The sequence below is a fragment of the Marmota flaviventris genome, chromosome 14, assembly GCF_047511675.1.
Source record: "Marmota flaviventris isolate mMarFla1 chromosome 14, mMarFla1.hap1, whole genome shotgun sequence".
NCBI lineage: Eukaryota > Metazoa > Chordata > Mammalia > Rodentia > Sciuridae > Marmota > Marmota flaviventris.
Window position 1 is genome coordinate 86,999,638 of NC_092511.1, and position 23,868 is coordinate 87,023,505.

Here is a 23,868-nt window from a genome sequence, read left to right on the forward strand (position 1 = left end):
CATATTAAAAAAAATGAAGATCTATCATCAACTAAAAAATATTTTTAAAAAACCATATAATAATAAACTTGTATTATTTAAAGCATTAAGTTTGTAGCAAATTGTAGCAACAGAAAACTAACATACCAGTTAACACTCTCCCCTAGCCTTCTTTTCTCTTGCCCCAGCTGTATGAGCTCACTGATGTTCTTAAAGTATGTGCTGTGGCAAATCTGCATCTGCTTCCAGTCTTTGAACTAATCATTCCCTCAGATGGTAACAACTGTTAAACTGCAAATTACTCCCATTGGCAATAATTAGTGACATGGAACCTCAAACTATAGCGATCTGGTTAGCTTCTGTTTCCAGTCATAGGGGAGCAATGGGAACCAGATTTATGCTCATGCTTTCCCATTTAAAAATATAGACAAAATACATAAAAGTGGTTTTTAGATATTGGACAATAGGCTGTGCGAGACTGTGATCACTGAGAGAAAGAGAATAAAGAAGGTGAATTCTCTGAGGGCAAATTATTTGGAATTTTCAGGCTTCAGCACAGAAGCAGTGAACCCAAAGAGAGTGTGGTCATTTTAATGAACTGAGAAGACAGAGTTTAGAGTTTGGAGAGGCTAGAGTCTGTGGAGAGGAAAGCGATACAGAGTGGAAAAGCACTCTAGGGTCTGAAGAGGATTCCCCTCGATTCTTCAGCTGAGTGCTGATTAGTGCATGTATGGAAGGAAAAATGTGAAGTCTGGGAAACAGCCACCTAAAAAGAGAAGGCAGAATAATCCAGAGCTTACACAGGACAAGGGATGATTTACATTGTCACCAGAATGGAAAGACCTCCTAATATTTGAGGTATTGGGTAGAATGCTCAGAAAGTTATTGACTCAGTATAGGGTCCAAATCATCCAAAACTAAGATTACATAGAATATAAACAAACCATAAAAGCTAACCACTATATAGCACTGTCCAGTAGAACTATTTGTAGTGAAGAAATATTCTATACCTATGTTGTTCTATATGGTAGCCACTAGCTACATGTGGCTTGGTATATGAAATGTGGATACTACAAATAAAATTTAATTTTATCAACTCAGATTCAAATAGTCACATGTAGACAGTGGCACTATTTTGGATGGTACAGTTTTTTTGTTTTGTTTTGGGTACCAGGAATTGAACCCAGGGTGCTTAACCACTAAGCCACAACCTTGTCCCTTTTCATTTTTTGAGACTGGGTCTCAGTAAGTTACTTAGGGCCTCACTAAATTGCTGAGGCTGGCTTTGAATTTGTGATCCTCCTGCCTCAGCCTCCCAACCTGCTGGGATTAAAGGTGTGCGCTACCATGCCTGGCTTGGATGGTTCAGTTCTAAAGGATCAAACCCTTTCCAAATAACCTTATTCATCTTAGAAGAAAGTCAAACATATTTAAAGAACACACACACACTTCAGCATCCCAAAATGTAATATCTGAAATGTTTGGCAATCAAACTTTAGTAGGCATGAAAACAAGCAGAAATAAAACTATAAACAAATCCAGAAGTGACACTTAAAATATAATTAGTAAACAACTAAGTAACTTAAATATTTTAAATATAGTCCATATTTTCAAGAAAATAGAATAAACCATGAGCATGATACAGTGTGAAATGAAAGATTTTTTTTAAAAAAAACAAACTTCCAGAGATGAAAAACACAATTTCCAACATGAAGCATATTGTGGGTGGGGTTAACACTACCAAAGAATGAACCGAAAAATCCCAAGATACAGCAATAGAGGGCTGGGGATATAGCTCAGTGGTAGAGCACTTGCCTAACTCCTGTCAGGCCCTGGGTTCCACCCCCAGCACCATTTAAAAAATGAACAGACCTTTAGTAAACTGTGGCACAACATCAAGTAGCTTAACATGTATGTCTGAAGTCTCAGATTTTTTTTTTTTTTTTTTGAGGGAACCAAGAGTGGCACGCGGGGGGGGGGGGGGGGGGGGCGGGAAAGGCAAAGCAGAATTTTTTTCTGGTAAAGCTTTTGAAATGACAGAGAAACCAAAGGTTTAGAAAATCCAGACCTTAGAGCAATAAAGAAGTTATGTGTCACAAGGGTGAGCATAGGTACTATACAAGGTTCTTGAGTTTCCATAGAAGGAAGGAAATTTTCACTTTCTTAAGATAGGGGAGTAATTGAATAGTCTGCAATAGGAAAATAAATTAAAATCTTGATGCCTTCTTTTGGCCTTCAAAATATCTTCTCCCTATATTCTTTCCCAAGAATCTGTGGTAACATCTGGGAGCATACATAAATGCTTAAATTTTTTAGTCCTATATTAATAAAATTTTCCATTTCCTATATTAATAATTCTCCTCCCCCTGAAGTCTTCAATCGCAATGGATAGATTTTTGTTTTGTTTTGGTTCTAGGGATTGAACTCTTGGCCTCCCACATGGCAAGCACATGCTTCCACTAAACTACACACCCAGCTCAACTGCTAGTTTTTAAACTAGTACATTCTTCCTCATTTGTTTTCAATGCCAAATGACACTCTTCTATTCAAAATAATCTTATATCTAAAGAGGATACCAGATTATACATCATTTCCCCTAAATTTTTAGGATAGTCTTTGAAAGCCCATGCTTCTTCATTACTTATTTTATCAATCAGGTATAATATTTCACAGGAAATGTGCTCCCTGGGTATTCCCATCTCTTTGTCTAAAATAACAGGAACATTTAATTTGCTAGTATCTAGTTATAAAGTATGTGGTATATGTAAATAAATGTTACAAAATATTATAAAAACATAATGACATAAACATCTTATGGAAAAAACCCAGGGATTAGCAAAACAAGACACTTATTTAAGTACTTTTCTAAAGAAATTTGTTTTAACATAAAAGTTGCTTACCCCTGCAAATAATGTTTGGTTAAAAAAAAAATGAGCACTCACCAAGAAACAGGAATTGTTAGTTTTCTCAAACATGAACTTATTTTTGACAGGCACAGACTTATACCGCATCAAAAAAACTGGAGACCGTGGAAAAAAAACAAAAACAAAAACAAATGTCTATGTTATCTGTGGGAAAAGACAAAGAAAAGATCAACAATGAGGTTCAGATGTTACTGGGTTATTTAAGAAGGGTGGAACATGTTATATATTAAGAAACAAAAGACAATATTTTTTTAAGTTAGGCTTCAAAAAATTGGCAAAATAACACAGAGCTCATTTCTTTCACCTAAAAGTTCATTTCTCCACTTGAACATTTTTTACGCAATTGGATGGCCAAAAATACTACACAGGTTAAGTTAGAGTGTTCCCAGATTGAAGACTCCAAATTAAGAGAAGTTTGAAGGATATTAACCAAGGGAAAAAATCAATACTCTATAAAACATCACGTGAGGTTGTCTATCTTTCTTTGTTAACTATCACCCATTTTTCTGGGAAGGGGACTTGGAGGAGGCCTGGGAATCTGGGCTTTCATGCCTATTTTTGCCACCTCCCAATACCAGCCTGACTCCAACGTGCAGGGCTGACGGAGGTCATGGGTGCACGGCTTCCCTGGACAGGAGGCTGCCCGGGCTCACCGGGACCGGCGGGCTCGTTCCCTGGAGGCTGCAGTGGGAGGACCCAACCTGGAGGCTCCCTCAGGAACAGCCTCCTGGCTGTGGCAGGAGCCGCGCCGAAGAGGAACTCTGGGGAGTAACCATTTCACTGAACGTGAGTCCAGAACGAAGCCCGATCCCTAGGAAAAGTGACACAAAGCCACTGCCTCAAGCAGCAGGTGTCCCAGAGCTGAGGGACTGCCAGCGAGAGACTGCACCGCGCATGCGCGTTCCATCCAGGTGCGGCAGCCGCGGCTGGAGTAAGAAAGTGGTGGGGTAGGGGGTCTCGCTGATGGTTACTAGGAGACGGGACGCTCAGGGTCGGGCGTCTAGACGCAGCGTGGGCTTGCGCCTGCGCGGCGCGAATGGGCCGGGAAGAGCCTCTCCTGGGCTCCCTGTACCGCGAGCAGGTGGATGTACGCGTCGCTACGTGCGTGGGTGCACGCGCACGGCTTGTAGTCCCCGCGAGAGGGCGAGTGGAGCCAGCTACGCGTGCGCACGGGGACTGGGGGCGCGCCGGACGGAAGCGGAGCGGAGGCGCCGGGGAGGTGGAAGAAGAGCCCCCCTCAGGTACAAAGCGTGGAGGGCGGGACCGACGCCGCGCAGGCGGGCGCTAACCGCCCCGGCCGACCTCCGGTCGGGGCCCGCTTTTCTCCGCCTTCGCAGGGGCGGGGCCGGGCTGATTTTGGGGGTGGGCAGGGAGGAGAAAGGGGCGGAGGATGGAGGCCGGGCGGGACCTGGATCTCTCCCGGCGGCCCTGGCCAGGCAGTCGCAGGGATGAGTTCCGGGGAGGATGGCGGGCCAGAGAGGTCCCCGGAGCTCCAGGTAGAAGCAGAGGAGATGCGCCAGGGTCGGGAAACGCCGCTCTCGGGCCGGGAGGCCTCCGACGGGGAGGCTGCAAGAGGGCTCTGTGGGGGGATCGGGGGCTGAAGGGGCCCAGGTGGGTGTTCCCTGCCGCAGCCGCTGTGAGGGGCAGTAGCGGGCCGGGTCGCGGGCCAGGAAAGCCCTCGGGCGGCGCAGCCTGCCCGTGTGGTCGTTTGTGGGGAGCTTAGGGTTGAGCCCAGTTCCTATGGTGACCGCTTCGCTTCCCTTCCTGCCACAGCTGTCCGCTGGGTTAGTCTGCTTAGAAACGCGCTGGAGTGGAGCGGAGACTTTTGGAAGTCAGATTTAGCGTTGAGTCTACCTCTTCCTGACTCCCAGGCTCACTTCTCAGTCTCCCTTATAGACTTCGATATTATTTGGTCGTTTGCATAGTATAATTTCAGCAGGAATTGGCCACAGGAGAGTCAGGGTACGTTGGCTTTTGTTTGAAACGCTATTGTAGGTCTCAAATATGCTGTTTTCATGGACTCAAAAACTAAAATCATCCCCGCCCCCGAATAAAATTAAGTATTCTGGCTTCATTGAAACTTTGCACAGAAGACAGTGTTCTAGCGTTTTCCTTTTTCCATTTCGGGACTTTTTGTCCCAGGATGTGTTTTGTTTTAAATGTCTTCTACCAGCTTTCAGCCTGTCAAGTTCAATTTGTTTTTTCTGGTAAGGAAGACAATCGGTTTGTAAATTAAATAAATAGGTTATTTATAAGAGAAAGGGAAGAATCACATCTCTGCCTCCAAGAATCACATCTCTGCCTCTTGTTTGTATTTTAATTGATTAACGGACTAAACCTTTTGATCTTAATTCATCTAGTTAATTCTCAATTAACATTAGTGAATTTATTAGAGAATTAACATTAATGAAACATTTCAGACTCTAAACGTTGGCATTATTTAATGGTAGCTTCAAAATATATCTCATTTACTTTCTGAAGAAAATATAATTAGGAGTAGACATTCTCTGAGCTCTCTTTTCTGCCTTCTTTTTCAGTTGCTTAGAGCAGGTTGTTCTAGGATGATTTGATTTAAACTCCTCCATATGCAGAGGTAGTTAGAGCAGGTGCAGTTATTCATCTCTTTACACATCACAGGCTCTTTTTCCCCCCATAGATAAACGCTTGCCCAACTTCCTTGCCTTTCCTTGTAGTTTCACAGTCTTTAACATGAACATGTATGTTATAGTTTAGCTTGTTTTTGAATTCCATATAAATGGAATTTTACTGAGTACTGTTTTGCATCTTCTTTAAGATGTTTTTAAGATTTGTCCTTATTGTTGCTTGTAGTTAGTTTGCTGATTAGTGTTCCCTTGTTAAAACACACCACCATTTATCTATCTTAAGAATGTATAGATTTTATACAGTTTGGGGCCATTACAAACTATGTTGCTGTAAACATCCTTATATCTGCATCCCAGGATAATATTTTGAAGTGAGTGAGTTAGTAAGGTAGTTCTTTTTGTCTTAGTTATGTTCTTAGCAACAGTTTGTTATGTTACTGAATCCTTTTAGCATAGAAAAGCCTCCTGAAAACAAGCGTTTAATCCATTCTTGTGTTTCCAAGAGATCTTGGTAAACACTACCTTTCTGAAGAGAGTAGCTTTGAAGACAAAACTTATTTCTTTACTCTATGGTCAGGAGTGTAGAAAAGAGAAGAGCTTGGGGTTTGGATGGAATTATTGGAGAGATTATTGAAGAGAAGATCTAGTAAAATTTAATTTTTTAGTGAAACAGAAGATCAAAGGGACCTAAGTCTAAATACAAAATTCATTTATGTTTTATATACATCTTATACACATCTCCTGAAAGTGATTTTATCAGTGTTTTTGGTGCACCCAATTGGAGAGATTATTTCTTTTTTTGTTAAGTTAAACTGTTACTTTACTATCTTTTAAATGAATTCACAAAATATTCACTTGTTACAAATATAAAAATCTTTGAAAATTATTCATCAAATTTTGTGTGGTTTCTACACCCTTTGACTTTTCCTTCCTATTCAAAGTGTCTATAATTCTAAACTTTTGGAAAGAACTTTTGGAACTTCCCTACATTTCTACCCCTTCTTTCTTTTTTTAATATTTTTTTTTAGTTGTCAATGGACTTTTATTTTATTAATATGCAGTGCTGAGAATCGAACCCAATGCCTCACACATGCTAGGCAAGCACTCTACCACTGAGCCACAACCTCAGCCCCACATTTTTACCCCTTATCCAAATCTTCACCTATCCTTGCTTTTCTCATCCTTGTCCCAGAGGACAGTGCGCACTCTTCATGTGGGTTGCCTCATATTTCCTCATTCTTTCTTCTTCATCTCTTAATATTAACCCAAGTCTTAGGAATGGTTGTTTGTATACTTTGGGGCTTCTTCACCTGAGGCCATGGACCTTAAGGAGTTTTTGAACTCCCTGAAATTGTAAATTTTTGTGGGTATAGGCTGCACATCACTTATCTGAAATGCTTGAAATCAGAAGACCAGGTTTTGGATTTCAAAAAAATTGCATAAGCATAATGAAACATCTTGGGGATGGGACCTAAGTCTAAATACAAAATTCATTTATGTTTCATATACATCTTATACACATGTCCTGAAGGTAATTTTATACAGTGTTTTTGGTGTACCCACATTTTCATTTCAGCCCCAGACATGAATTCACATGTGGAATATTTTACTTATAGTGGTACTGTTGTCAAAAAATTTCAGATTTTGGAGCATTTCGGGGTTTGGATTTTTCAGACTAGGGATGCTCAATTTGTATTTGCATTTTCCTGAGGGAAGAATCCAGGGCTTTTGCTTGATTCTTAAATGGGTCCTTGAGAATTAAGAAACATATTTTTCTCCTCTTATAATGACCCTTCTGTAACTTTGGTCTTCCTCCAACTTTCACTTTTCTTCTTTTCAACTATGCTTCCTAAAAGAAGTTTACATTTTCCACTTCTCTTCTCTAATCCTCATTCATTCATTAGTCCTCTTTAGACTTTTCCCTTCTTCCCCGCCACTGAAACTACTTTGTTTAAATAATCAAAATTCATTATTTTGAAAACTATAAAATAAATGTTTTACTAAGCAACTTTGGGATGGGCATTTATCAGGCATTGGAGATATACTTGTGACAAGAACCTAGTGTCTTGGATGGTATATAGTAGGGAAAGACAGATAATAACATGTGAATAATTAAACAATGTAATTTCAAGTAGTGATAAACACAAATAGCTTAAATAGACAGCGACTGGGAAAGAAGCTACTTTAGATGAGAAGGCAGGAAAGACCCTGTGGTATTCAAGCCAAAGGGCTGAGGATGAAAAGGATCCAACTATGCAAAGGGCTGAGGAGAAAATATTCCTGATGGGAAAAGCAAGAGCAGAGGCCTTGAAGAGAAATGAGATTGGCATGACTTGGTTCATTTGGGCTGCTCTAACAAAATACTATCTACCTGGTAGCTTGTGAACAACAGAAATTTTTATTCTCACAGTTCTGGAGGCTGGGAAATTCAAGATCATAGTATTAGCAGGTTTCATGTTTGGTGAGGGCCTATTTCCTGTTTCATAGATACTTTCAGGACATTTGCACAGGCAAAGGAGTTCTTAGGGGCTTTTTTTTTTTTTAAGGGCAATTAATTTTGACCTAATACTTCCCAAACACTACAACTCACCCCCATCCCTGGTTTTTGTTTTGGTGTTGGGGATGGAACTCTGGTCCTCAGGCATGTTAAGCAGGTATTCTACCGCTGAACTACACTGTCAGCCCTGGTACCTCTTACTATAACCATTTTGGGGTTAGGATTTCAACATGAGAATTGAGGAGGAATAAATATTCAGTATAGCAGTGCATTAGAGGAACAGAAAGAAAACAAAGCTAGCAGGTGAACAAAAGAAGAGAGTGCCAAGTCTTTTAAGTGAAGGCAGGGCCCAAATCATGTAGGACCATAAAAAGTTTGGATTTTATTTTTTGGATTTTATTGCAGTAGGAGCCACTGGAGTGTTTTCAAATGTTATTAATTTTACTCTTTTTTTTTTTTTAAAACAGTTTGGAGATTTAATCCAGGGCCTTGTGCCTGCTAGACAAGACTTTATCACTGAGCTACAGCCCCAACTGGTATCTTGTCATTTTAAAATGATTGATTTGATTTTAGTATGGAGAATAAGCTGTAGGGAGTAATAGAAGCAGCGGAAAGACCAGAAGAAAATTTGAAGTAATCTAGGTGGGAGATGACGACGACTTGGACTCAGGTGGTGTAATAAAAATGTACAGAAGTGAGTGGATTTAGGATATATTTTAGAGGTGGGACCAACAGGACTTGCTGATAGAGTACGTGAGTGTCGGGGAAATTAAAAATGACTACTCCTTTTTTGACCTTGGGTACATGCACAAGTGATGGTGCCATTTGACACAGAGAAGACTGGAGTGGAGGCACGGCTGAGAGAGCAGGGGTACAGGTGAGGGTTTAAGAGGTCTATGTTAGACTTGTTAAAGTTGCCACAGTGTGGACATCCAGTAAAAGCAACATCTCGTGTTCAGTGCTTAGGGGTATGTTCATGGTTTTAGGGGGAATGGAGAGTAGATCCTAAGTCTTTACTTGGGAGGGGCAGTAAGTAAGAAACACTTTTTTTGTAGCTCTTTTCTCTTTCTTCTTTTAGCATACATACGCAATAATTTCATGTGGCAGAAATCATGCTGTGTTGTAATTTTTTTTTTTTCTTGGTACTGGGGATTGAAGGTCGGGGGCACCCAACCACTGAGCCACTTCCCCAGCCGTATTTCACTGAGTTGCTTAGTACCTCGCCATTGCTAAGGCTGGATTTGAACTCTCAATCCTCCTGCCTCAATCTTTCAAGCTGCTGGGATCACAGGCTTGTGCCACTGCATCCAGCCTGTGTTGTAAATTTCTGATTTATTTTTCCTGGACTTCCCTAGACTAATTGAAGGTTGAAATTGTAGGTTTTTATTTGTTTTCCATTTTTTATCCCCATACACTAATATTATTGATTTTTTTTCATATTTTAGCTATTTGAAAATTTGTCTGATCAGTGAATAAACGTGACTATTAACAATTGGATAGCATGAACTAAAACAGTGATTTGAGAGAGTTTTGTGAGAAGATCAGAAGGATGTGATGGCTGATTAGATAAATAAAGAGAGGAATTAGTAATAATAATAATGGTAAATAATAATACTTATAGTGTTTATTATGTACCAGGCACTATTCGAAGAGCTTTATGTATACCAATTCATTTAACCCTCACATAACTCTATGAGGTAGGCACTCTTTTTGTCACCCCTAGTGATCAGATGAGGAAACCGTGGCTAGAGAAGTAATGTGTCCAGTGTCATGCAACTAAGAAAGTGCAGAATTAGGGTTATGAACATTGGCAGTCTGATAGCAAAATATGTGCTCTTAATCACCGTGCTTGCTACTTCCCAATTGAGAATAAACTTCGCATTTGCATTCTCTGTATGAGATCTGTACAGAAATACCACATTCTATTCTTATGTTAAAGGTCACTGGAATGTGTAAGATACCCAGGTGTCTCAAGGTGTAGGGACTGGCAGGCCAGGTGTGAGGATTTCAGGTACAATAATATCTCTCCCCATATTGCCATATTGCTTCCAAAGCTAGTGTGGGGGGTGGTAAGTAGCAAGTCCAACATGATTGCTCATGATTGTTCAGTGGATTTCTGGCTGCTTCCTGTTTTTAATTCTTAGACTAGCCTTAATAGGTAATTGTGTAGAATTCCTATTTGACTAGTTTACCAACGAAAAGGAAAAATTCAATTTTGTCTGCTTTGCACACTGCGTATCAACCTCAACAGATTTTATTGACACCTTATTTATTTAGGTACCAGGGATTGAACCCAAGGGTGTTTAACCACTGAGCCACATCCTCAGCCCTTTTTATTTTTTTATTTTGAGACAGGGTCTCACTAAGTTACTTAGAGCCTCCCTAAATTGCTAAGTCTGGTTTTGAACTTGCAATCCTCCTGCCTTAGCCTCCCAAGCCATTGGGATTATAGGTGTGCTCCACTGAGCCCGGCACCTTCTTATTTTATAAAGAACAGTTGATGGAGACAAAACTTTTGGACACTGCTTGTTCTTAAGATTTTGATAAATGTATGAGAAAGACATACCTAGAAAAAATAATAACTACATAAATTGTTCTATATTTAGTAAGACAGAAGTCTCAATGAAATGTAATTATGTAATGGATAAGATAGAGAAAACCTGGAGAATATGAAATTGAAGACAAGCATGAAAAATATCTAGTTAAATGGAGAAAAATGCATATAAGTGTATGTAAGAAGATGTGTAGAATACTTTGTCTTTACTAGAGGGGTTCTTGGAAGTGCCAAGTAGGAGATAAGTTTGGAAAAGTGGGAAGAGAACAAATTATGTTGGGCAGGCTTAGACTTTAGTTAAATAGGTCCTTGCAATTCAAGATGTCCTACTAGCCAAATAGGGACTACAGGGCAGCTTTTTACAAATGCAGAATCTCAGGCTATTGTATATAAGGGTCTGTATTTAAACAAGATTCCCATGTGAGTCATATGTTCACTAAAATTTAAACAGTCTTGCTGAAGTGAGAAATCATTTTATTACCCTAAGTTGAATGTTTGTAACTAGAAATACACTTCCCAACAGAAACTTGTAAGAAACGATAGGATTCTGATCTAGCCCATAAAAGACTAAATGATTCATGATTTCAAATATTCTGTGAGATTTTATGCTGACATTCCAGATGGTGCAATAATTATTGAAATGGACATAAAAGGAGATCTGTATTTTATTTAGAGAAAGGAAAAAAGGAAACTAAATCCAACAGTTTGCTTAAGTGCCAGGTTGCACAAGATGCAATACAAGACCAGTCAATAGAGAGATTCTAATTCTATAATTCACCAAAGGATATTTTGGAGAACAGCAGCTGTGTTGGAAAGAAAGATCTAGGATGCTCATAGTAAATTTTTACTTTCTTTACATAATGGTATCCTTGATTCATGGAAAGAAAATATTTCCCTTAATAACACAATCTTTAAGGTATGTTATCAGATTAAAAAAAGCTCAATATGGAGGAGTATGTATAGTATACTAAAGTGGAAAATCTTCAACATTGTCATTTTATACATGTGCAAATGTATATATAGGTTAAACTCCTAGAAATGGAATTATTTGGACAGAAGCTCTATATACTTTTGTAATGTTAATAGATATTTACACAACTGTTCTCAATAAATACTCTATCAATTTATACTACCACCACTGATTTATTAGGATGCTGAATTATGAATCCAATTTATTGATCTTTGCCAAGGTAATGGTTAAATGAATAAATGTGACTATTTTGTGTTCTAATTTGTACAGTAAAGATGGAACATTTCTGTAAATGCCTATGGTCTTTATCAATTTTTGTATTAGGGCATCTCTTCTTCCTTTTTTATTATGTATATATTAGGGAAATTTGTTCTTTATGAAAGGGTAGCAAACATTTTTCTTAATATACAATAGCAACAGCAAACTTGTAGCTAGTGGCTACACAGGCCTAGATGTAGACTGCTGCATTTGCTCCTTTCTCATATTTCCTTAGAATAGTGATAAGATAGGGCATCTCTTCTTTGAAAAACATGTTCAAGTTTATAGTTTTATATTTAGAAAACATACAGATAATGTTTTATAATGCAAATTTAAGAAAATAACTTGTTCTTTTGATCACTGGCTCATAGTTAAAAACAATTTAAAACATCATCTAGGGCTGGGGATATAGCTCAGTTGGTAGAATACTTGCCTGGCATGCACAAGGCCATGGGTTCAATCCCCGGTAACCCCCCGCCCCCCAAAAGAAAATCATCCAATAAAGAATGTTATGAATTCTCAAAATTTATTGATAATCATGAGAAATCACAGCTTTTTGAAAATGAATGCCTCTGTGTTATTTCCCATTCTTTCCTCTAGGTTACCACCAAAGAACATCATTTTGGTTTAGGGGCTCCAGTTTCTGAAGCTGAAAAATACCAGAATACTCTCCAACTGGAACAAGAAGTGAGAAACCAAGATAGATTCATCTCTACACTGAAATTACAGGTTACCTTTAGTTTACATGTATATTTTTCTGAATCTATTTGGGATAGGGTCCTATTTTAAAACAAGAAAATGGAGAATAAATAATTACTAATTCAGAGATTATTTACATCTAATGGGTCTCAAATAATTCCTTTTTTATCTTAAGTATTTTGACATGCATAGAGTCAGAGCCACTGAGTGCAGACTATGTGCCAAGAGTTGTATCAGGTGCTTTTAAGTACATAATCTCACTTAATCTTTTCAAGTCTTGTGAAATGGTGATGTTATTTCTCTTTGCAGATGTGGGAGGTAAAGTTCAAAGAGGTTAAATAATTATGAATTCGGACAGCTAGGATTACTCTGAACTTCCAAGTTAGTTGATATTTAAACCCAGTCCTCTGAACTCCAAGTTCAGTACTGTTTCTGTTTTTGTGCCTGGTACATGATATAGCTGTTAGTAAAGGCTATTAAAAGGGACTACTGCGAAGATAGAGTAGACTTACCTTTTCCTATTCCTCTCACTAAATACAGCTGGTAACTCTGAACAGTATATATAAAACAAACAAAAGAACAATGAAAAGTAGACAGAAGAAGGATGACTGGTTAGGATCTTAAGACACAAAGAATAACATGTAGTGAGTTCCCATATTTTCCTTTTCTCCATATATCCCAGAAAGAATGCTGTAATAACTGGCAACTGGACATGACAATGAGTGTAACCCAAAACAGACCCCCCCCCCCCCGCGCCCGCCCCCAGAATAAAACAAACAAACCTCTCCTGAACTAAAGGACTAGGAGTGGGAGAGCCCCACAAAGCAGACAGCTTTTAATCTTTAACTGCTTATTCCAAACACCATAGAAAAAACTAGAGCCCAGTTCCCGCCTGCAAAGGCCAAGTAGAGAGCCTAGACTCTGACCCTGGCTAGGTTGTAACAAAGAACCTTAAATGTGCATCCTTGGACCACATTTCCCACCTCCTAGCCCCAGCCAGTGTGGTATCGAAGAAGGCTGAATGAGGAACAAGGACTTCCATCCACACCAGGCAGTAAGGAGGCCCCAGTCTCATGGTGTCAGTGGAGACCACATAGGGAGCCAAGACATCTACTCCCATCTTGTAGTAAGAGGTATCCCTTCTACTTGCTAGGGTGGTGACAAAGGAGACTTCCTGCCGGGTCGGAACTCTTACCACTTCTCTGCAGTAGCAGGGCCAACCACCATCAAGTCAGTGGAGGACATGTAAGGATCTGTAACAAACCGCCTCTGTTCTTCCTAGCTCTGGTGGTAATAGCAGAGGTCTAGTGGAGAACCTGAACTCCCACCTCTGCCTTCAGTAACAGGGAGCCTGTACTCCTCAGTTTGGTGGTTCCACCCCAACTTAGCAGCAGTGAGACAGTGTCCCACTTTCCTAGCAGGAGCAAAGTTATAAGAAGCTTATGAAAATAAAAAATTCAGAAAGTGATAGTACCAGGTCTCAATAAAGAAATTTACTTGTCATCATAAGAATTAAAACTGTTGAGAAAAGACAAGAGAAGCCAGCATTGAAATGCAACTTGTTACAGTTGTCTGACAAGGATTTTTAAGGCATTCATCATGTAAGTGTTTCAGCAAACAAATATGAGCCCACTTGAAGGTTGTCAGGGATTTGGTGGGAGGGAGAGACAAATAGGTAGGTGGTGTACTGGACTTTTTAGGACAGTGAAGCTATTCTGTATGATATATCAGAATGGACATATGTAATTGTACATTTTTCAAAATCCAGAGAATGTGCAATACCAAGAGTGAACCCTAGTATAAAACTATGGACCTTAGTTAATGTATCATTATTTGTTCATCAAGTTTATCACACTAATACAAGATATAAATGATAGAGTAAACTGTTTGGGGGATAGAAGGGAGTTTGTAGAAACTATATTTCCTGATCAAACAAAAACCCTGTTGTAAAAACAAAAAATACAGGAGGCACGGGGATATATCTCAGTGGTAGAATGCTTACCTACATGTGCAGTGCCCTGGGTTCAATCACCCACATCACAAAAAAAAAAAAAAAAAGAGAGAGAGAAAATTTTGTAATTTATCTGATAAGGGCTCAATATCCAGAATATCTAAAGAACTATAATTCAACCAAAACAAAATAAAACAATCCAATTTAAAAATAGGCAAGAGGGTTGGGGAGTATAATTCAATGATAGAGCACTTGTCTGGAATATACTAGGCCCTGAGTTCAAAATCCAGCACCACAAAAGGAAGAAAATAAGCAAAGGACTTAAATAGACATAAAAATGGCTAGTAAGTACTTGAAAACATAATCAACATCACCAACCATTAAGGAAATACAAATCAAAACCATAGTGAGATATCATTTAATAGCCATTAGGATGGCTATTATCAGTATAAGAGAAAATAACAATGTTGGTGAGGATATGGAGAAACTGGAATGCTGTGTTGATGGTTGGAATACAGTTTGGTAGTTTTGCAAAATGTCAGAGATAGAATAACCTTGTAATTCAGCTAGCTATTCCATTCCTAGGTATATGCACCCAGGCATATTCTCTATAGAGTTGAAAGCAGGTGCTCAAGTAGATACTTAGACACAAATGTTCAAAACAATATTATTCACAATAGCCAAAAATTAGAAACAACCTAAATGTCCATCAACAAATGAATGGATGACAGATTGTGTAGCTGGACTCAGTGGCATGTGCCTGTATTACCATCTACTCAAGAGATTGAAATGGGAGGCTTTTTTGAGCCTCGGAGTTAAAGGCCATCCTGGGATAGTAAGACCACATCTCTTTAAAAGAAAATGAAATTCTGATATATGCTACAAAGGGTGAGCTTTGAAAACATGCTAAGTAAAATATGCCAGACACAAAAGGACAAATATTTGATTCCACATATATCTAGAATAGGCAAATTTCATAGAGACAGATCTATTATTTAATAGAGTGTTTTTTTGTGGGGGGAAGCTGAAAATTCTGAATGTAGATAGTAGTGATGGATGCACAACACTGAATATACTTCATGCCACTGAATTATATATTTGCAAATGGTTAAAATGGTAATTTTATGTATATTTTAGTATTAAAAAAGCTTTAAAAATACGGTAAAAATACTCAGTGCTCTCAAACAGAATGGAGAAAGGAATGAATCAATGAATGTAAGAATAGAACAATAGAAATTTCATAATCTGTAATGCAGTGCCTATCAAAATTCAAGTGATGTTCTTCATAGAACTAGAAAAAGCAATTCTGAAATTCATTTGAAAAAATAAGAGACCTGGAATAGCCAAAGCAATCCTTAGCAAGAAGAGCAAAGCAGGAGGCATCACAATACCACCTCAAATTATACTACATAGCTATTGTAACAAAACCAACTTGACACTGGCACAAAAACCCGTATGAAGACCAATGAAATAGAAGACACAGGGACAAACCCATATCAGTACGGTTATCTGATAGTAGACAAAGGTGCCAAAAACCTAGGCTGGAGAAGAGAGACCCTTTTTAACAAATGGTCTTGGGAAAACTGGAAATCCATATAGAGAAGAATGAAACTTGACCTCTGTTTCTCACTCGGCACAAAATTCAACTCAAAGTGTATAAAGACCTAGGAATTAGACCAGAAACCCTGCAACTGCTAGAAGAAAATGTAGGCCCAACACTGCAGCATGCCAGCACAGGAACCAGTTTTCATAACAAGACTCCTAAAGCACAAAAAGTAAATAAAAAATCAGTAACTGGGATGGCATTAAATTTAAAAGCTTCTGCACAGCAAAGTAAATGAGTGTGAAGAGAGCTTACAGAATGGGAGAAGATTTTTGCCACCTGCTCCTCAGGGCATTAATATCCAGGATATAGAAAGAGCTCAAAAACACCAAAACCCTCCAAATAACCTAATCAGTGGACAAAAGAACTAAACAGTTCTCAACAGAAGAAATACAGAAGGTCACAAGTAAATGAAAAAAAATGTTTAACATCTCTAGTAATTAGGGAAATGCAAATCGAAACTACACTGAAATTTCATCTCCAGTCAGAATAGCAGTTATCAGGAAAACAAATATAAATGTTGGTGAGGATGTGGGGAAAAAGTTATATATTGTTGGTGGGACTGCAAATTAGTGCAACCACTCTAGAAAGTAGTATGGAGATTGTTCAAAAAACGAGGAATGGAACCATCATATGACCCAGCTATCCCACTCCTTGAAATATATCCAAGATTTAAAATCGGCATACTACAGTGGTATAGCCACATCAATGTTTATAGCATCACAATTTCACAATAGCCCAGCTAGGGAGCCAACCTAGATGCCTTTCAACAGATGAATGGATAAGAGATAATTTGGTATATATACAATCAATGGAGGGTTATTCAGATATAAAGAAGGATGAAATTATGTCATTTGCCCATATATGGATGGAACTAGAGACTATCATGCCAAGTGAAATAAGCCAGTCTGAGAAGGAAATGAGGAAAACTATCCCATTTACAATAACCTCAAAAAAATAAGATACTTGGGAATCAATGAAAGAGGTGAAATATCTCTACAATGAAAACTACAGAATCCTAAAGCAAGAAATCAAAAAAGACTTTAGAAGATAGAAAGATCTACCTTGCTCTTGGATAGCAAAATTAATATTATCAAAATGACTGTACTACCAAAAGCACTATACAGATTTAATGCAATTCCATTAAAAATCCCAATGGCATTCCTCATAGAAATAGAATAAGCAATCATGAAATTCATCTGGAAAAATAAAAGACTCAGAATAGCTAAAGTAATCCTTAGCATGAAGAGTGAAGCAGGTGGCATCACTATATCAGACCTTAAACTATACTACAGAGCAGTAGTATCAAAAACAGCATGGTATTGGCACCAAAACAGACTGGTAGACCAAAGGTACAGAATAGAGGACACAGAGGACCCACAAAACTACAATTATCTTATATTAGACAAAGGTGCCAAAAACATACATTGGAGAAAAGATAGCCTCTTCAACAAATGGTGGTAGGAAAACTGGAAATCCATATGCAACAAAATGAAATTAAACCCCTATCTCTCACCATGCACAAAACTCAACTCAAAGTGGATCAAGGACCTAGGAATTAAACCAGAGACTCTCCGTCTAATAGAAGAAAAAGTAGGCCCTAATCTTCATCATGTGGGATTAGGTCCCAACTTCCTTAATAAGACTCTATAGCACAAGAGTTAAAACCAAGAATCAATAATTGGGATGCAATCAAACTAAAAAGTTTCTTCTCAGCAAAAGAAACAATCTGTGAGGTGAACAGAGAGCCTATATCCTGGGAGCAAATTTTTACCCCTCACACATCTAACAGATAGAGCACTAATAGAGCACTAATCTCTAGGGTATATAAAGAACTCAAAAAGCTAAGTACCAAAAAACAACAACAACAACAACAACAAAAAAAAAAACAAATAACAAATGGGCCAACGACCTGAACAGACACTTCGAAGAGGATATACAATCAATCAACAAATATATGAAAAATGTTCATCATCGCTAGCAATTGGAGAAATGCAAATCAAAACTACTGTAAGATATCATCTCACTCCAGTCCAGAATGGCAGCTGTTATGAAGACAAACAACAATAAGTGTTGGCAAGGGTATGGGGAAAAGGTACACTCACACGTTGCTGGTGGGACTGCCAATTAGTGCAGTCAATATGGAAAGCAGTATGGAGGTTTCTTGGAAATCTGGGAATGGAACAACCATTTGACCCATTTTTCCCTCTCCTCATCTATACCCAAGGGACAGCATACTACAGGGACACAGCCACATCAATGTTTATAGCAGCACAATTCACAATAGCTAAACTGTGGAGCCAACCTAGATGCCCTTCAGTGGATGAATGGATAAAAAAAAAATTGTGGTATATATACACAATGGAATATTACTCAGCAATAAAAGAGAATAAAATCATGGCATTTGCAGGTAAATGGATGCAGTGGGAGAAGATAATGCTAAGTGAAGTTAGCCAATCCCCCCAAAACAAATGCCAAATATTTTCTCTGATATAAGGAGGCTGACTTATAGTGGGGTAGGGAGGGGGAGCATGGGAAGAATAGATGAATTCTAGATAGGGAAGAGGGAATGGGAGTGGGCAGGGGACTAGCAAGGATGGTGGAATGTGATAGACATCATTATCCAAAGTACATGTATGAAGACACTAAGTGGTGTCAACATACTTTATATACAACCAGAGATATGAAAAATTGGTCTGTATATGTTTAATAAGAATTGTAATGCATTCTGCTGTCATTTATTTTTTTAAAAAATCAATAAAAAAATAAAAAATTTAAACAAGTACACACTTGTGTCCTGAAAACTGCGGAGCACCAGTGAAAGAAATCAAGGTCTAAACAAACGGAGAGACATGTTCATGGATTGGAAGCATCAGTGTAGTAAACAATTTCAGTTCTTTCCAAATTGATATATAGGTTTAATATAATTACCATCCAAATTTCCACTAAAACACTTTCGAAGAAGATTAAACTGGAGTCACTCTTCCTAATTTCAATATTTATAATGTAGCTACAATAATCAAGGCAGTGTTGAGAGATCATAGATAAATGATACAGAATAGAGAATCAGGATGATTTTAAAAAAACATGCAGACTGAGGTTAATGGAAGAAATAGTCTTTGCAACAAGTGATGCTAGAGCAACTGGATATCTCTGAGAAAAAGTAAACTTCTACCTAAATCTCATACCTTATGCAAAAATCAATGCAGCAATCAGTGCAGCTAGGATAGGAGAAATTGGATTATTCATACATTCCTGTTGGGAATATGAAATGAGTTTTTCACTCATGTAACCTTGAGCAATTTCCATATTTTAATGAACCTAAGGGATGCATCTGACTTCAGAGAAAAATAAATAGGAGCCTCTTCAGCTTCATCTGTTAAATGGAGAGGATCCCTGCAATTTGCAGGGTTGTTATGAAAGTTCAAATAAAATTTCTGAAAGACTACATAAACTCAACAGTAGTTTTTTTTTTTAAAGAAAGAGTGGGAGAGAGAGATAGATTAGATGCCTTCCCTCAGAGAATTTTTGTTTACTGAAGGAAATATGTTAAGTTCAATAACAGAAACATCTATGAGACAAAATAGTGGCACAAATACTTTTCCAAAGTATTTGTCCCTTGCATATTTAACAATTTTTTTCCCCTGAGGTACTGCCGATTGAATCTAGGGACTCTCCCATGCTTAGGCAAGTATCCTACCACATGCCCACCTTTTTTTTTAATATTTATTTTTTAGTTGTACACAATATCTTTATTTTGTTTATTTACTTTTATGTGGTGTTGAGGTTTGAACCCAGGGCCTCGCACATACTAGGCGAGCGCTCTACTGCTGAACCACAACCCCAGCCCCCATGCCTGCCTTTTTATATTTTTATTTTGAGACAGGATCTTTCTTGCTAAGTTGCCAGGCTCATCTCGAACTTGTGCTCCTCCTGCCTCAGCCTCCCAAGTAGATGGAATTATAGGCATGTGCCACTGCACCCAGCTCTTTAACAGTCAATTACTGAGCACCTACTATTTTCAAGACACAGAGTTGGTGTCCTGTAGAAGAAGTAAAAACACAAAAACAAACAAATTTCATTCTTAATTGCCAAAGTCCACATCCTTCCTACTACTATATGCTGCCTCTTCTGAAGTGCTTGTGTCTTGAAAGGGCCTCACGCATGCTAGACAAGTACTCTACCACCGAACTACACCTCCAGCCTTCATTTGTTTATTGATAATTTATTTGTTTTATTTACTCATTTAACAATCATTTAAGTATTATGTTTGAAACACATAATGTATGATACAGAAATGAATGATAGAATCCTTTATGTTGCTTAGAATTTAGTGAAAGGGACAGGGAAATAAATGATTTTGATACATCTTATAAAATACTGAGATAAAGCTGAATGAGAGGCTTCATTGGAGCATCTATGGAAAAGGAGAAGCATTTAACCTCTGCTGGTGTAGTGGGAGGTTAACCATATATTTTGCACATCCTTCTTGCTGAGAAATGTAGCATAGTTTACAGCACAAAGAAAATTCATGTAGATAGATAAATTGAAATTTGTTTACCCCACATCCTATAGTTTGTGAAAAAATAACAAAAACTGATGATGAAAATAGTGGAGATAATATAGATAGGAGAAAATAATGAAACAGTAAAAGCTTGAGTTGAGAACTATGAATAGACTTCTACACATGGATTCTGTACAAATTTTGCTTCAGGTGGGCTATAGATTTGGCTTTGAAGTTCTGTGAGGCAAAGACAAGGAAATAGTAATTAAATAGTCCATAGATATTAGGGACCCCAAAAGAGGAATATATTTTCCTGAAATTGAGGACTAAGTGGAGTTTTTCCCTGAAAATTCTCTTAAAGAGTATTCTGTGATATAGAGTGGGTAACATTTCAGTTACTTTCCTAAAATATATTTTAAAGTGAGTTCAGTGAGATTATTTCTTATAGTGTATCTGGAGTTTCACTGTATATACGTTGGAGATGTTGGGAAATTTGAGCTGGACAGGTGAGTAGGGCTGGGGTTTTAAATGGCGTTTTTCTTTTGCTCTCAGTGTGATTAGTCATCATAAGGTTACAGTAATTACTCCAAAATTGTGTTTTCAAAGAATTTTTATTATATGGTAGCAGGCCATAAGAGAAGAGAATAGGTGGCTCAGGCTCAGGCCAGCTGTGATAAGAGTTTGAACTAAGTAAACAGCCTTTTTTCTTCATTTTCCCTTCTTATTTTCTAAAAATTCTTAATTTTTTTGTTTCACATTTTTGATAATTTAAACTCTTTACCTCAAAATCTCATAAATTAGTGTGCCTTACAGAATGCCAAAGCAAGGGTTGGAGTAAAAGAATGACTTTTTATGCTTCTTGGTGTGTATTAGTGGGGTGAAATAGTTGATACTAGGATATATCATTAAAAATAATTCATGACCTGGAGAATATTCTTGATATATAGGGACAAATTGCAAAGTTTACATTTTTAAAGTAAACTTTGTTGTTTAGGATCTGAAAGAAGATCTCTCTCTACTTATTTGAGAAGGTTAAGGTTAGGGCAAGACTAATGTTAGAATTAAGAGATTGGAGATTTAACAATGTTAGATACTCCTCAAAGACTTAGACTATTTCTTCTGATTTGTTTGTTTTTGTGTTTTTACTTCTTCTACAGGACACCAACTCTGTGTCTTGAAAATAGTAGGTGCTCAGTAATTGACTGTTAAAGAGCTGGGTGCAGTGGCACATGCCTATAATTCCATCTACTTGGGAGGCTGAGGCAGGAGGAGCACAAGTTCGAGATGAGCCTGGCAACTTAGCAAGAAAGATCCTGTCTCAAAATAAAAATATAAAAAGGCAGGCATGGGGGCTGGGGTTGTGGTTCAGCAGTAGAGCGCTCGCCTAGTATGTGCGAGGCCCTGGGTTCAAACCTCAACACCACATAAAAGTAAATAAACAAAATAAAGATATTGTGTACAACTAAAAAATAAATATTAAAAAAAAAGGTGGGCATGTGGTAGGATACTTGCCTAAGCATGGGAGAGTCCCTAGATTCAATCGGCAGTACCTCAGGGGAAAAAAATTGTTAAATATGCAAGGGACAAATACTTTGGAAAAGTATTTGTGCCACTATTTTGTCTCATAGATGTTTCTGTTATTGAACTTAACATATTTCCTTCAGTAAACAAAAATTCTCTGAGGGAAGGCATCTAATCTATTTTAGTATTTTTGGAATAGATGGCATAATTTCTGATATAATTGTTCAGTGGGTCTAATATGTTTTTTTTTCCTTTAAAGGCATTTGAATACCTTCGTGATAGAAAAGCCCCTTTTCTTCACCGTTGATGGTTTGATAGTGGGCTGGGAAGGAAAGCTGTGGTCCTCCATAGTAGTCAGCAAACACTTGATTGATTTGGTATTTAGCTTAGTCAAGTAAGTTACTATGTTCAAAGGGACTTTTCTAAAAAGTTAACATATTTTGTTAACAGTAACTAGAAATTTAATTCCAAAGAACTCTTAATAATATTTATTTACATTAGTTTTAAGACTGTGGTTTCTTTATTATACGTTTAAATAATTGGCTCTTTTTTTTGAGTGGTTTGTTAAACATGAATCGTGTTCAAGTCCTTTCTTTAATAAACTGGAAGTTGTCTTAAAAGACATAGGTTAGGGCTGGGAATGTAGATCAGTGGTAGGCATGCACAAGGCCCTGGGTTCTAGCCCCAGGACTGTAAAAATAGTAAATAAATACAAAGATAAGAAAAAGATATAGCTTACATTTTTAAAAAAATTTGGTCTGAAGATGTGACTGTTAAAACCCTTGCCTAGCATGGATAAGGGCCCTGGGTTTGATCTCCAGCATTACAATAAATAAATGGCTAAATTTTTTAAATTTTCACTCAATACTTTTTTCAAGTAGGTAATATATTTGTATGATACAAAGAGTTATACAGTTAAATCTCTTTACCCGGGAAGCAAATCTCCCTTTCTGATTACACTCACCTAGTTTCTGTCCTCAGAAGGAAGCTAAATAAAATTTTTAATGTGATTATTTTCTTTCTAATTATAACAGATTGAAGACCTCAAACAGACAAATCATGGCTTGGAAGAATGCATTAGGAAACTCTTGCATAGTAAGGAAGTGGTAAGCAGTCAAGTAAACGATTTAACCAACCACAATGAGCATCTTTGTAAAGAATTGATTAAAATTGACCAACTAGCAGAGCAACTAGAAAAAGAGAAAAATTTAGTGGTGGATACTGCCGATAAGGAACTTGAAGGAGCAAAGGTACTACTAGATTTACCACGGTTGGGGTCTTAATTCTCTTTTAGACATGTAATTATTAAATATAATGGAAAAAATGACATTCTCATATTAATTGGAGGCTTTTTAGATTTGACATTATATTTAAATATCTATACAAAGGGCTAAATTATGTTTCTCACATTTTATTTAAAAATTTTTTGCTCAAGAAGTTTTCTAAGTAATATGCAGTCATTATAACAATTTCAAAACAACAGGAACAGAATGTTGGAAATAGAGTGTTGCTCTCCCTCCCCAATCCTTTTCTCTGCAGAAAAATCCACAAAGAGGTAGATCTATTTACTTACATCTATTCATTTTCATGTACATTTATTTCATATTTAATGAAGGGATTTTACCCAGATTTAAATTTCTCTGCAATTAAACTTAATAATTCATTCTTTGTTGACTTCTGAGTTGTGGCTTTGATTTAGGGAATTCCCGTCATCCCAAGAGCTACAAAAAAGTTCTCTAAAATTTTAATCCTTTTTATGGTCTTTTAAAAATTTAGTGTTTCTTGAATTTCATTTTGTTCTAGTA

The 23,868-nt window shown here is 37.6% G+C and overlaps 1 protein-coding gene across 7 annotated transcripts in view; it reads left to right on the plus strand.

Moving 5' to 3' along the window:
* The first annotated feature begins 4,090 nt into the window (after nucleotides 1-4,090).
* The window catches only part of Tsga10 (testis specific 10), a 106,244-nt gene continuing 86,466 nt past the window's right edge, over nucleotides 4,091-23,868 (plus strand). For 3 of the 7 annotated variants that reach the window (XM_071601847.1, XM_071601850.1, XM_071601851.1), the window contains exons 1-3: nucleotides 4,329-4,399; nucleotides 12,386-12,514; nucleotides 23,098-23,313. In XM_071601847.1, the coding sequence (XP_071457948.1) occupies nucleotides 4,352-4,399; nucleotides 12,386-12,514; nucleotides 23,098-23,313 (393 nt within the window). In that variant the 5' untranslated portion in view covers nucleotides 4,329-4,351. Of the gene's footprint in view, nucleotides 4,145-4,328; nucleotides 4,400-12,385; nucleotides 12,515-23,097; nucleotides 23,314-23,868 lie in introns of those variants that run through there. The other 4 variants (XM_071601852.1, XM_071601849.1, XM_071601848.1 and 1 more) reach the window with 4 other exon arrangements.